Source organism: Bombina bombina, chromosome 4 (genome assembly GCF_027579735.1).
Source record: "Bombina bombina isolate aBomBom1 chromosome 4, aBomBom1.pri, whole genome shotgun sequence".
NCBI classification, from domain to species: Eukaryota; Metazoa; Chordata; class Amphibia; order Anura; family Bombinatoridae; genus Bombina; species Bombina bombina.
The window spans coordinates 16,157,029-16,172,122 of NC_069502.1; the positions used below are offsets into that span (position 1 = coordinate 16,157,029).

The 15,094-nt window shown below is 44.0% G+C and overlaps 1 protein-coding gene across 1 annotated transcript in view; it reads left to right on the forward strand.

Annotated features, from left to right (window-relative positions):
- Window positions 1-13,947, forward strand: part of KHK (ketohexokinase) — a gene marked incomplete in the record, with an annotated part of 128,180 nt that extends 114,233 nt beyond the window's left edge. Inside the window, 2 exon segments of the mRNA XM_053709405.1 lie at window positions 8,108-8,265; window positions 13,788-13,947. Of these exon segments, the coding sequence (XP_053565380.1) occupies window positions 8,108-8,265; window positions 13,788-13,900 (271 nt within the window).
- Between the last annotated feature and the right edge of the window lie 1,147 nt (window positions 13,948-15,094).

The window sequence follows — 15,094 nt, forward strand, 5'->3', positions numbered from 1 at the left end:
TTAGGTACCTGTGATGGTCATCTAGTGACTCCCCGCACATTACACTATATACGTACAGCATTTAGGTACCTGTGATGTCCATCTAATGACTCCCTGCACATTACACTATATACGTACAGCGTTAGGTACCTGTGATGTCATCTAGTGACTCCCTGCACATTACACTATATACATACAGCTTTAGGTACCTGTGATGTCATCTAGTGACTCCCTGCACATTACACTATATACATACAGCATTAGGTACCTGTGATGTCATCTAGTGACTCCCTGCACATTACACTACATACATACAGCGTTAGGTACCTGTGATGTCATCTAGTGACTCCCTGCACATTACACTATATACATACAGCGTTAGGGTACCTGTGATGTCATCCAGTGACTCCCTGCACATTACACTATATACGTACAGCATTAGGTACCTGTGATGTCATCTAATGACTCGCTGCAGATTACACTATATACATACAGCATTAGGTACCTGTGATGTCATCTAGTGAGTCCCTGCACATTACACTATATACATACAGCATTAGGTACCTGTGATGTCATCTAGTGACTCCCTGCTACATTACACTATATACTACAGCATTAGGTACCTGTGATGTCATCTAGTGACTCCCTGCACATTACACTATATACATACAGCATTAGGTACCTGTGATGTCATCTTGTGACTCCCTGCACATTACACTATATACATACAGCATTAGGTACCTGTGATGTCATCTAGTGACTCCCTGCACATTACACTATATACATACAGCATTAGGTACCTGTGATGTCATCTAGTGACTCCCTGCACATTACACTATATACATACAGCATTAGGTACCTGTGATGTCATCTAGTGACTCCCCGCACATTACACTATATACATACAGCATTAGGTACCTGTGATGTCATCTAGTGACTCCCTGCACATTACACTATATACATACAGCATTAGGTACCTGTGATGTCATCTAGTGACTCCCTGCACATTACACTATATACATACAGCATTAGGTACCTGTGATGTCATCTAATGACTCCCACATTACACTATATACATACAGCATTAGGTACCTGTGATGTCATCTAGTGACCTCCCTGCACATTACACTAGTATACATACAGCGTTAGGTACCTGTGATGTCATCTAGTGACTCCCTGCACATTACACTATATTCAGGAGCGATGTGGCATTAGGTACCTGTGATGTCATCTATGACTCCCCTGCACATTACACTAGTATACATACAGCATTAGGTACCTGTGATGTTCATCTAGTGACTCCCTGCACATTACACTACATACATACAGCATTAGTACCTGTGATGTCATCTAGTGACTCCCTGCACATTACACTACATACATACAGCATTAGGTACCTGTGATGTCATCTAGTGACTCCCTGCACATTACACTATATACAAACAGCATTAGGTACCTGTGATGTCATCTAGTGACCTCCCCTGCACATTACACTAATACATACCAGCATTAGGTACCTGTAATGTCATCTAGTGACTTCCTGCACGTTACACTATATACATACAGCATTAGGTACCTGTATGTCATCTAGTGGACTCCCTGCACGTTACACTATATACATACAGCATTAGGTACCTGTGATGTCATCTAATGACTCCCGCACGTTACACTATATACATACAGCATTAGGTACCTGTGATGTCATCTAGTGACTCCCTGCACATTACACTACATACATACAGCATTAGGTACCTGTGATGTCATCTAATGACTCCCTGCACATTACACTATATACGTACAGCATTAGGTACCTGTGATGTCATCTAATGACTCCCTGCACATTACACTATATACGTACAGCGTTAGGTACCTGTGATGTCATCTAGTGACTCCCTGCACATTACACTATATAACATACAGCATTAGGTACCTGTGATGTCATCTAGTGACTCCCTGCACATTACACTATATACATACAGCATTAGGTACCTGTGATGTCATCTAATGACTCCCTGCACATTACACTATATACATACAGCATTAGGTACCTGTGATGTCATCTAGTGACTCCCTGCACATTACACTATATACATACAGCATTAGGTACCTGTGATGTCATCTAGTGACTCCTGCACATTATACCATATACATACAGCATTAGGTACCTGTGATGTCATCTAGTGACTCCCCTGCACATTACACCTATATACATACAGCATTAGGTACCTGTGATGTCATCTAGTGACTCCCTGCACATTACACTATATACATACAGCATTAGGTACCTGTGATGTCATCTAGTGACTCCCTGCACATTACACTATATACATACAGCATTAGGTACCTGTGATGTCATCTAGTGACTCCCTGCACATTACACTATATACATACAGCTTAGGTACCTGTGATGTCATCTAGTGACTCCCCTGCACATTACACTATATACAAACAGCATTAGGTACCTGTGATGTCATCTAGTGACTCCCTGCACATTACACTATATACATACAGCATTAGGTACCTGTGATGTCATCTAGTGACTCCCTGCACATTACACTATATACGTATAGCATTAGGTACCTGTGATGTCATCTAGTGACTCCCCGCACATTACACTATATACATACAGCATTAGGTACCTGTGATGTCATCTAATGACTCCCTGCACATTACACTATATACATACAGCATTAGGTATCTGTGATGTCATCTAGTGTCTCCCTGCACATTACACTATATACATACAGCGTTAGGTACCTGTGATATCATCTAATGACTCCCTGCACGTTACACTATATACATACAGCATTAGGTACCTGTGATGTCATCTAGTGACTCCCTGCACATTACACTATATACATACAGCATTAGGTACCTGTGATGTCATCTAGTGACTCCCTGCACATTACACTATATACATACAGCATTAGGTACCTGTGATGTCATCTAGTGACTCCCTGCACATTACACTATATACATACAGCATTAGGTACCTGTGATATCATCTAATGACTCCCTGCACGTTACACTATATACATACAGCATTAGGTACCTGTGATGTCATCTAGTGACTCCCTGCACGTTACACTATATACATACAGCATTAGGTACCTGTGATGTCATCTAGTGACTCCCTGCACGTTACACTATATACATACAGCATTAGGTACCTGTGATGTCATCTAGTGACTCCCTGCACATTACACTATATACATACAGCATTAGGTACCTGTGATGTCATCTAGTGACTCCCTGCACGTTACACTATATACATACAGCGTTAGGTACCTGTGATGTCATCTAGTGACTCCCTGCACGTCACACTATATACATACAGCGTTAGGTACCTGTGATGTCATCTAGTGACTCCCTGCACGTCACACTATATACATACAGCATTAGGTACCTGTGATGTCATCTAATGACTCCCTGCACATTACACTATATACATACAGCATTAGGTACCTGTGATGTCATCTAGTGACTCCCTGCACATTACACTATATACATACAGCATTAGGTACCTGTGATGTCATCTAGTGACTCCCTGCACATTACACTATATACATACAGCATTAGGTACCTGTGATGTCATCTAGTGACTCCCTGCACATTACACTATATACATACAGCATTAGGTACCTGTGATGTCATCTAGTGACTCCCTGCACATTGCACTATATACATACAGCATTAGGTACCTGTGATGTCATCTAGTGACTCCCTGCACATTACACTATATACATACAGCATTAGGTACCTGTAATGTCATCTAGTGACTCCCTGCACATTACACTATATACATACAGCATTAGGTACCTGTGATGTCATCTAGTGACTCCCTGCACATTACACTATATACATACAGCATTAGGTACCTGTGATGTCATCTAGTGACTCCCTGCACATTACACTATATACATACAGCATTAGGTACCTGTGATGTCATCTAGTGACTCCCCGCACATTACACTATATACATACAGCATCAGGTACCTGTGATGTCATCTAGTGACTCCCCGCACATTACACTATATACATACAGCATCAGGTACCTGTGATGTCATCTAGTGACTCCCTGCACATTACACTATATACATACAGCATCAGGTACCTGTGATGTCATCTAGTGACTCCCTGCACATTACACTATATACATACAGCATTAGGTACCTGTGATGTCATCTAATGACTCCCTGCACATTACACTATATACATACAGCGTTAGGTACCTGTGATGTCATCTAGTGACTCCCTGCACATTACACTATATACACACAGCATTAGGTACCTGTGATGTCATCTAATTACTCCCTGCACGTTACACTATATACACACAGCGTTAGGTACCTGTGATGTCATCTAGTGACTCCCTGCACATTACACTATATACATACAGCGTTAGGTACCTGTGATGTCATCTAGTGACTCCCTGCACATTACACTATATACATACAGCATTAGGTACCTATGATGTCATCTAGTGACTCCCTGCACATTACACTATATACATACAGCATTAGGTACCTGTGATGTCATCTAGTGACTCCCCGCACGTTACACTATATACATACAGCGTTAGGTACCTGTGATGTCATCTAGTGACTCCCCGCACATTACACTATATACATACAGCATTAGGTACCTGTCATGTCATCTAGTGACTCCCTGCACGTTACACTATATACACACAGCATTAGGTACCTGTGATGTCATCTAATGACTCCCTGCACGTTACACTACATACATACAGCGTTAGGTACCTGTGATGTCATCTAGTGACTCCCTGCACATTACACTACATACATACAGCATTAGGTACCTGTGATGTCATCTAGTGACTCCCTGCACATTACACTATATACACACAGCATTAGGTACCTGTGATGTCATCTAGTGACTCCCCGCACATTACACTATATACACACAGCATTAGGTACCTGTGATGTCATCTAGTGACTCCCCGCACATTACACTATATACATACAGCATTAGGTACCTGTGATGTCATCTAGTGACTCCCCGCACATTACACTATATACATACAGCATTAGGTACCTGTGATGTCATCTAGTGACTCCCCGCACATTACACTATATACATACAGCATTAGGTACCTGTGATGTCATCTAGTGACTCCCTGCACATTACACTATATACATACAGCATTAGGTACCTGTGATGTCATCTAGTGACTCCCTGCACATTACACTACATACATACAGCATTAGGTACCTGTGATGTCATCTAGTGACTCCCCGCACATTACACTATATACATACAGCATTAGGTACCTGTGATGTCATCTAATGACTCCCTGCACATTACACTATATACATACAGCATTAGGTACCTGTGATGTCATCTAGTGACTCCCTGCACATTACACTATATACATACAGCATTAGGTACCTGTGATGTCATCTAGTGACTCCTGCACATTACACTATATACATACAGCATTAGGTACCTGTGATGTCATCTAGTGACTCCCTGCACGTTACACAATATACATACAGCATTAGGTACCTGTGATGTCATCTAATGACTCGCTGCAGATTACACTATATACATACAGCATTAGGTACCTGTGATGTCATCTAGTGACTCCCTGCACATTACACTATATACATACAGCGTTAGGTACCTGTGATATCATCTAGTGACTCCCTGCACATTACACTATATACATACAGCATTAGGTACCTGTGATGTCATCTAATGACTCCCTGCACATTACACTATATACATACAGCGTTAGGTACCTGTGATGTCATCTAGTGACTCCTGCACATTATACCATATACATACAGCATTAGGTACCTGTGATGTCATCTAGTGACTCCCTGCACATTACACTATATACATACAGCATTAGGTACCTGTGATGTCATCTAGTGACTCCCTGCACATTACACTATATACATACAGCATTAGGTACCTGTGATGTCATCTAGTGACTCCCTGCACATTACACTATATACATACAGCATTAGGTACCTGTGATGTCATCTAGTGACTCCCTGCACATTACACTATATACATACAGCATTAGGTACCTGTGATGTCATCTAATGACTCCCTGCACATTACACTATATACATACAGCATTAGGTACCTGTGATGTCATCTAGTGACTCCCTGCACATTACACTATATACATACAGCATTAGGTACCTGTGATGTCATCTAGTGACTCCCTGCACATTACACTATATACATACAGCATTAGGTACCTTTGATGTCATCTAGTGACTCCCCGCACATTACACTATATACATACAGCATTAGGTACCTGTGATGTCATCTAGTGACTCCCCGCACATTACACTATATACATACAGCATTAGGTACCTGTGATGTCATCTAATGACTCCCTGCACATTACACTATATACATACAGCATTAGGTACCTGTGATGGTCATCTAGTGACTCCCTGCACATTACACTATATACATACAGCATTAGGTACCTGTGATGTCATCTAGTGACTCCCTGCACATTACACTATATACATACAGCATTAGGTACCTGTGATGTCATCTAGTGACTCCCTGCACATTGCACTATATACATACAGCATTAGGTACCTGTGATGTCATCTAGTGACTCCCTGCACATTACACTATATACATACAGCATTAGGTACCTGTGATGTCATCTAGTGACTCCCTGCACATTACACTATATACATACAGCATTAGGTACCTGTGATGTCATCTTGTGACTCCCTGCACATTACACTATATACATACAGCATTAGGTACCTGTGATGTCATCTAGTGACTCCCTGCACATTACACTATATACATACAGCATTAGGTACCTGTGATGTCATCTAGTGACTCCCTGCACATTACACTATATACATACAGCATTAGGTACCTGTGATGTCATCTAGTGACTCCCTGCACATTACACTATATACATACATCATTAGGTACCTGTGATGTCATCTAATGACTCCCTGCACATTACACTATATACATACAGCATTAGGTACCTGTGATGTCATCTAGTGACTCCCTGCACATTACACTATATACATACAGCATTAGGTACCTGTGATGTCATCTAGTGACTCCCTGCACATTGCACTATATACACACAGCATTAGGTACCTGTGATGTCATCTAATGACTTGCTGCAGATTACACTATATACATACAGCATTAGGTACCTGTGATGTCATCTAGTGACTCCCTGCACATTACACTATATACACACAGCATTAGGTACCTGTGATGTCATCTAATGACTTGCTGCAGATTACACTATATACATACAGCATTAGGTACCTGTGATGTCATCTAGTGACTCCCTGCACATTACACTATATACACACAGCATTAGGTACCTGTGATGTCATCTAATGACTTGCTGCACATTACACTATATACATACAGCATTAGGTACCTGTGATGTCATCTAGTGACTCCCTGCACATTACACTATATACACACAGCATTAGGTACCTGTGATGTCATCTAATGACTTGCTGCAGATAGTCTCCTGTCTCTAACCTTTCTTAGACCTCTCACTTTAAAAGGCAAATGAGGACTTAATCTATTACCCTTTCATTTCACAGACCAATTTTTCCACTTTCACTTAGACCTACCACTGAACAGGTTACTGTATTCATCTCAAACTGCACAGGTTATTTTTGTCACTTCCTCTCAGATGTTTCTGCTTCCCTGGTGAGTGTCTTCACCTTCTCTTAGACCTCCCACATAACAGGTTGGTGACTTTTTCTTCTCCCAGACCTCCCACTTAACAAACCAGTGTCTTCAATGTCTCTACCCTTTCATTGACCGCCAACCACAGTCCAATGTCTCTAACCTTTTTCATAACACTAATCACAGGCCAAAGTCTCCACCCTTTCATAGACCACTGATCACAAGCCAATGTCTTCACCCTCACACAGACTTGGCACATCAAATACCATTGCCTTCATTCTCTTAGACTTCCTTCCTAGTATCTTGATCTTCTCTCAGACCTCCTCTCCTACTTCAGTGACTAATGTTTCCATTAGGTCTCCAGCCTTTCAGACTATCTTTTTATTGTTTCCTCTTATCTGCCTACCCCTTTACAAGTCAGTATCACTATCATTTTCTTGTGTTTGTACAGAGCATTCCTGGTGTGTGCTTGGGCAGAGAAGGGAGCAGTTGCACTTGGCCCTGATGGTGTTGTGGTCCATTCGCCATCCTTTCCTCCAGAGACAATAGTGGACACCTTAGGAGCTGGAGACACCTTTAATGCATCTGTCATTTACTCACTGTCCAGAGGTGAGGAACTCTAGTGCCAACTGCTTTGTATAACAGAAGTCTAATCCTGACAGAGGTCAGCAAGGAAGACTAAATCCCTAATTGTGACTGACTTACAGTCCCTCTACCAATTGTAAATATGTTCCTGATTCCTAAACTTTAGCAACAGATGATTCTACTGGATTTGTAAGCATTTCTTTGGGAGGCATCACCCAGTTTTTTAAATCTACCATATACTGACAAGTTTAAATGTAAGGGGCACCTGGCAACATTTGTACATAATTACAAATATAATATGCACTCAAATATTGACAACCACTTAATTATTTAATTGCCTGTTCTTACATATGTTCTTTATGTTCTAATAGATCTTTCTCTCTCTCTTTTTCTCCTGATAGCTCTGTTACCCTCTCCTGTGTCACCTGATAGCTCTGTTACCCTCTCCTGTGTCACCTGATAGCTCTGTTACCCTCTCCTATGTCACCTGATAGCTCTGTTACCCTCTCCTGTGTCTCCGGATATCTCTCTGTTACCTTCTCCTGTGTCACCTGATAGCTCTGTTACCCTCTCCTGTGTCACCTGATAGCTCTGTTACTCTCTCCTGTGTCACCTGATAGCTCTGTTACCCTCTCCTGTGTCACCTGATAGCTCTGTTACCCTCTCCTGTGTCACCTGATAGCTCTGTTACCCTCTCCTGTGTCACCTGATAGCTCTGTTACCCTCTCCTGTGTCACCTGATAGCTCTGTTACCCTCTCCTGTGTCACCTGATAGCTCTGTTACCCTCTCCTGTGTCACCTGATAGCTCTGTTACCCTCTCCTGTGTCACCTGATAGCTCTGTTACCCTCTCCTGTGTCACCTGATAGCTCTGTTACCCTCTCCTGTGTCTCCGGATAGCTCTGTTACCCTCTCCTGTGTCACCTGATAGCTCTGTTACTCTCTCTTGTGTCACCTGATAGCTCTGTTACCCTCTCCTGTGTCACCTGATAGCTCTGTTACCCTCTCCTGTGTCACCTGATAGCTCTGTTACTCTCTCCTGTGTCACCTGATAGCTCTGTTACCCTCTCCTGTGTCACCTGATAGCTCTGTTACCCTCTCCTGTGTCACCTGATAGCTCTGTTACCCTCTCCTGTGTCACCTGATAGCTCTGTTACCCTCTCCTGTGTTACCAGATAGCTCTGTTACCCTCTCCTGTGTCACCTGATAGCTCTGTTACCCTCTCCTGTGTCTCCGGATATCTCTCTGTTACCCTCTCCTATGTCACCTGATAGCTCTGTTACCCTCTCCTATGTCACCTGATAGCTCTGTTACCCTCTCCTGTGTCACCTGATAGCTCTGTTACCCTCTCCTGTGTCTCCGGATATCTCTCTGTTACCCTCTCCTGTGTCACCTGATAGCTCTGTTACCCTCTCTTGTGTCACCTGATAGCTCTGTTACTCTCTCCTATGTCACCTGATAGCTCTGTTACCCTCTCCTGTGTCTCCGGATAACTCTTTGTTACCCTCTCCTGTGTCACCTGATAGCTCTGTTACCCTCTCCTGTGTCACCTGATAGCTCTGTTACTCTCTCCTGTGTCACCTGATAGCTCTGTTACCCTCTCCTGTGTCACTTGATAGCTCTGTTACTCTCTCCTGTGTCACCTGATAGCTCTGTTACCCTCTCCTGTGTTACCAGATAGCTCTGTTACCCTCTCCTGTGTCTCCGGATATCTCTCTGTTACCCTCTCCTGTGTTACCAGATAGCTCTGTTACCCTCTCCTGTGTCTCCGGATATCTCTCTGTTACCCTCTCCTATGTCACTTGATAGCTCTGTTACCCTCTCCTGTGTCACCTGATAGCTCTGTTACCCTCTCCTGTGTCACCTGATAGCTCTGTTACCCTCTCCTGTGTCACCTGATAGCTCTGTTACCCTCTCCTGTGTCACCTGATAGCTCTGTTACCCTCTCCTGTGTCTCCGGATATCTCTCTGTTACCCTCTCCTATGTCACCTGATAGCTCTGTTACCCTCTCCTGTGTCTCCGGATATCTCTCTGTTACCCTCTCCTATGTCACCTGATAGCTCTGTTACTCTCTCCTGTGTCACCTGATAGCTCTGTTACTCTCTCCTGTGTCACCTGATAGCTCTGTTACCCTCTCCTGTGTCACCTGATAGCTCTGTTACCCTCTCCTGTGTCACCTGATAGCTCTGTTACCCTCTCCTGTGTCACCTGATAGCTCTGTTACCCTCTCCTGTGTCACCTGATAGCTCTGTTACCCTCTCCTGTGTCACCTGATAGCTCTGTTACTCTCTCCTGTGTCACCTGATAGCTCTGTTACTCTCTCCTGTGTCACCTGATAGCTCTGTTACCCTCTCCTGTGTCACCTGATAGCTCTGTTACCCTCTCCTGTGTCACCTGATAGCTCTGTTACCCTCTCCTGTGTCACCTGATAGCTCTGTTACCCTCTCCTGTGTCACCTGATAGCTCTGTTACCCTCTCCTGTGTTACCAGATAGCTCTGTTACCCTCTCCTGTGTCACCTGATAGCTCTGTTACCCTCTCCTGTGTCTCCGGATATCTCTCTGTTACCCTCTCCTATGTCACCTGATAGCTCTGTTACCCTCTCCTATGTCACCTGATAGCTCTGTTACCCTCTCCTGTGTCACCTGATAGCTCTGTTACCCTCTCCTGTGTCTCCGGATATCTCTCTGTTACCCTCTCCTGTGTCACCTGATAGCTCTGTTACCCTCTCTTGTGTCACCTGATAGCTCTGTTACTCTCTCCTATTTCACCTGATAGCTCTGTTACCCTCTCCTGTGTCTCCGGATAACTCTTTGTTACCCTCTCCTGTGTCACCTGATAGCTCTGTTACCCTCTCCTGTGTCACCTGATAGCTCTGTTACTCTCTCCTGTGTCACCTGATAGCTCTGTTACCCTCTCCTGTGTCACTTGATAGCTCTGTTACTCTCTCCTGTGTCACCTGATAGCTCTGTTACCCTCTCCTGTGTTACCAGATAGCTCTGTTACCCTCTCCTGTGTCTCCGGATATCTCTCTGTTACCCTCTCCTATGTCACCTGATAGCTCTGTTACCCTCTCCTGTGTCTCCGGATATCTCTCTGTTACCCTCTCCTATGTCACCTGATAGCTCTGTTACTCTCTCCTGTGTCACTTGATAGCTCTGTTACCCTCTCCTGTGTCACCTGATAGCTCTGTTACCCTCTCCTGTGTCACCTGATAGCTCTGTTACCCTCTCCTGTGTCACCTGATAGCTCTGTTACCCTCTCCTGTGTCACCTGATAGCTCTGTTACCCTCTCCTGTGTCACCTGATAGCTCTGTTACCCTCTCCTGTGTCTCCGGATATCTCTCTGTTACCCTCTCCTATGTCACCTGATAGCTCTGTTACCCTCTCCTGTGTCTCCGGATATCTCTCTGTTACCCTCTCCTATGTCACCTGATAGCTCTGTTACCCTCTCCTGTGTCTCCGGATATCTCTCTGTTACCCTCTCCTGTGTCACCTGATAGCTCTGTTACCCTCTCCTGTGTCTCCGGATATCTCTCTGTTACCCTCTCCTATGTCACCTGATAGCTCTGTTACCCTCTCCTGTGTCTCCGGATATCTCTCTGTTACCCTCTCCTATGTCACCTGATAGCTCTGTTACTCTCTCCTGTGTCACTTGATAGGTCTGTTACCCTCTCCTGTGTCACCTGATAGCTCTGTTACCCTCTCCTGTGTCACCTGATAGCTCTGTTACCCTCTCCTGTGTCACCTGATAGCTCTGTTACCCTCTCCTGTGTCTCCGGATATCTCTCTGTTACCCTCTCCTATGTCACCTGATAGCTCTGTTACCCTCTCCTGTGTCTCCGGATATCTCTCTGTTACCCTCTCCTGTGTCACCTGATAGCTCTGTTACCCTCTCCTGTGTCTCCGGATATCTCTCTGTTACCCTCTCCTATGTCACCTGATAGCTCTGTTACCCTCTCCTGTGTCTCCGGATATCTCTCTGTTACCCTCTCCTATGTCACCTGATAGCGCTGTTACTCTCTCCTGTGTCACTTGATAGGTCTGTTACCCTCTCCTGTGTCACCTGATAGCTCTGTTACCCTCTCCTGTGTCACCTGATAGCTCTGTTACCCTCTCCTGTGTCACCTGATAGCTCTGTTACCCTCTCCTGTGTCTCCGGATATCTCTCTGTTACCCTCTCCTATGTCACCTGATAGCTCTGTTACCCTCTCCTGTGTCTCCGGATATCTCTCTGTTACCCTCTCCTCTGTCACCTGATAGCTCTGTTACCCTCTCCTGTGTCTCCGGATATCTCTCTGTTACCCTCTCCTATGTCACCTGATAGCTCTGTTACCCTCTCCTGTGTCTCCGGATATCTCTCTGTTACCCTCTCCTGTGTCACCTGATAGCTCTGTTACCCTCTCCTGTGTCTCCGGATATCTCCCTGTTACCCTCTCCTATGTCACCTGATAGCTCTGTTACCCTCTCCTGTGTCTCCGGATATCTCCCTGTTACCCTCTCCTATGTCACCTGATAGCTCTGTTACCCTCTCCTGTGTCTCCGGATATCTCTCTGTTACCCTCTCCTATGTCATCTGATAGCTCTGTTACCCTCTCCTGTGTCTCCGGATATCTCTCTGTTACCCTCTCCTGTGTCACCTGATAGCTCTGTTACCCTCTCCTGTGTCTCCGGATATCTCTCTGTTACCCTCTCCTATGTCACCTGATAGCTCTGTTACCCTCTCCTGTGTCTCCGGATATCTCTCTGTTACCCTCTCCTATGTCACCTGATAGCGCTGTTACTCTCTCCTGTGTCACTTGATAGGTCTGTTACCCTCTCCTGTGTCACCTGATAGCTCTGTTACCCTCTCCTGTGTCACCTGATAGCTCTGTTACCCTCTCCTGTGTCACCTGATAGCTCTGTTACCCTCTCCTGTGTCTCCGGATATCTCTCTGTTACCCTCTCCTATGTCACCTGATAGCTCTGTTACCCTCTCCTGTGTCTCCGGATATCTCTCTGTTACCCTCTCCTCTGTCACCTGATAGCTCTGTTACCCTCTCCTGTGTCTCCGGATATCTCTCTGTTACCCTCTCCTATGTCACCTGATAGCTCTGTTACCCTCTCCTGTGTCTCCGGATATCTCTCTGTTACCCTCTCCTGTGTCACCTGATAGCTCTGTTACCCTCTCCTGTGTCTCCGGATATCTCCCTGTTACCCTCTCCTATGTCACCTGATAGCTCTGTTACCCTCTCCTGTGTCTCCGGATATCTCCCTGTTACCCTCTCCTATGTCACCTGATAGCTCTGTTACCCTCTCCTGTGTCTCCGGATATCTCTCTGTTACCCTCTCCTATGTCATCTGATAGCTCTGTTACCCTCTCCTGTGTCTCCGGATATCTCTCTGTTACCCTCTCCTATGTCACCTGATAGCTCTGTTACCCTCTCCTGTGTCTCCGGATATCTCCCTTGTAACCTAGCAGCTTTGTAACTCTTCCATCTTGCTGCTGATTACAGGTCTCTGTTACTACTAATTGATATTGGTGTACTGTCTCTTGTTTTCTTGCAGGTCAGAGCATTCAGGAGGCCCTGACATTTGGATGCCGTGTAGCGGGCAGAAAGTGTGGGATACAAGGCTATGATGGTCTTGCACACTCCTCTATCTTAGGACCAACCATATAGGTTAGATCTATGGACACAAGTACCTCAATAAAACTACCAAATCCCCAGTTGTCACTTGTGTTTGTTCACTGGTATGAAGGGAATCTGGTTGTAGTAATGTTAAAGGGAGATGAAACCCAATTTTTTTCTTTCGTGATTCAGATAGAAAGTTGCATACAACTGCATGCTCTAGTTTACTCATATTATCAATTTGCATTGTTCTCTTGGTATCTTTATTTGAAAAAGAAGAAAGCTTAGGAGATGACTATTTTTGGTTCAGCACCTGGGTAGCGCTTGTTGATCCCACTAACTCCTGTTCTGGTAACCACAGATCCTACTTCCCTCAGGTCTGGTAATGACAGATCCTGGGATTTAGGATTATTGGTCATAAGACATTTGTTCATAGGACATAGGGTCATAGCTATATGGTCATAAGGACTTTTGGTCACAAGGACTTTTGGTCATAGGACATTTGGTAATAAGACTTTTTGTATCATAGGAGGGGCATTGCCAAGACCAAATGTCCTTTCACTAATAATCCTAGATCCCTTTTCTTAACTATGTCATACCCTCATTTTGACACTCCCCCTGGTTTCCCATTGACTACCACTTTCCAATTTTGTGACATTTTTAAACTTTGATTTTTGAAACCACGTACAAACAATGGTTACCTTCACACAATTCAGTAATGATGCAGAGAAGGAGCAGTAGTATGAGTAGTTATTACAATAACTATAATAATAAGACAATATAGTTATATAAATATGTACTACATAGAAACATAGAATGTCAGCAGATAAGAACCATTCAGCCTATCTAGTCTGCACAATTTTTACCTAAACAAAAAAATATAAAATATATCTATCTATTTTTTTTAATCCTTTCATTAGTCCCTGGCCTCATCTTATACCTAGGATAGCCTTGTGCCTATCCCATGCTTGCTTAAACACCTTCACTGTATTAACCAACACGTCTGCTGAAAGGCGATTCCATGCATTCACTACCCTCTAAATAAAGTGATATTCCTTGATATTTCTTTTAAAAGTCCAGAGCAAAAATAAGCAATTCTGAGGCCAAAAGTTTGATGCTAGTTACAATTTATTCAGCAATGCCAAGTATAAACAGGAGTCATTCAAAAAAATGCCTGACTCGGTTCGCTCACATGCGCTTCATCAGATGAGCATGAGGGAAACGCGCCAGTCATTTATTTGACAT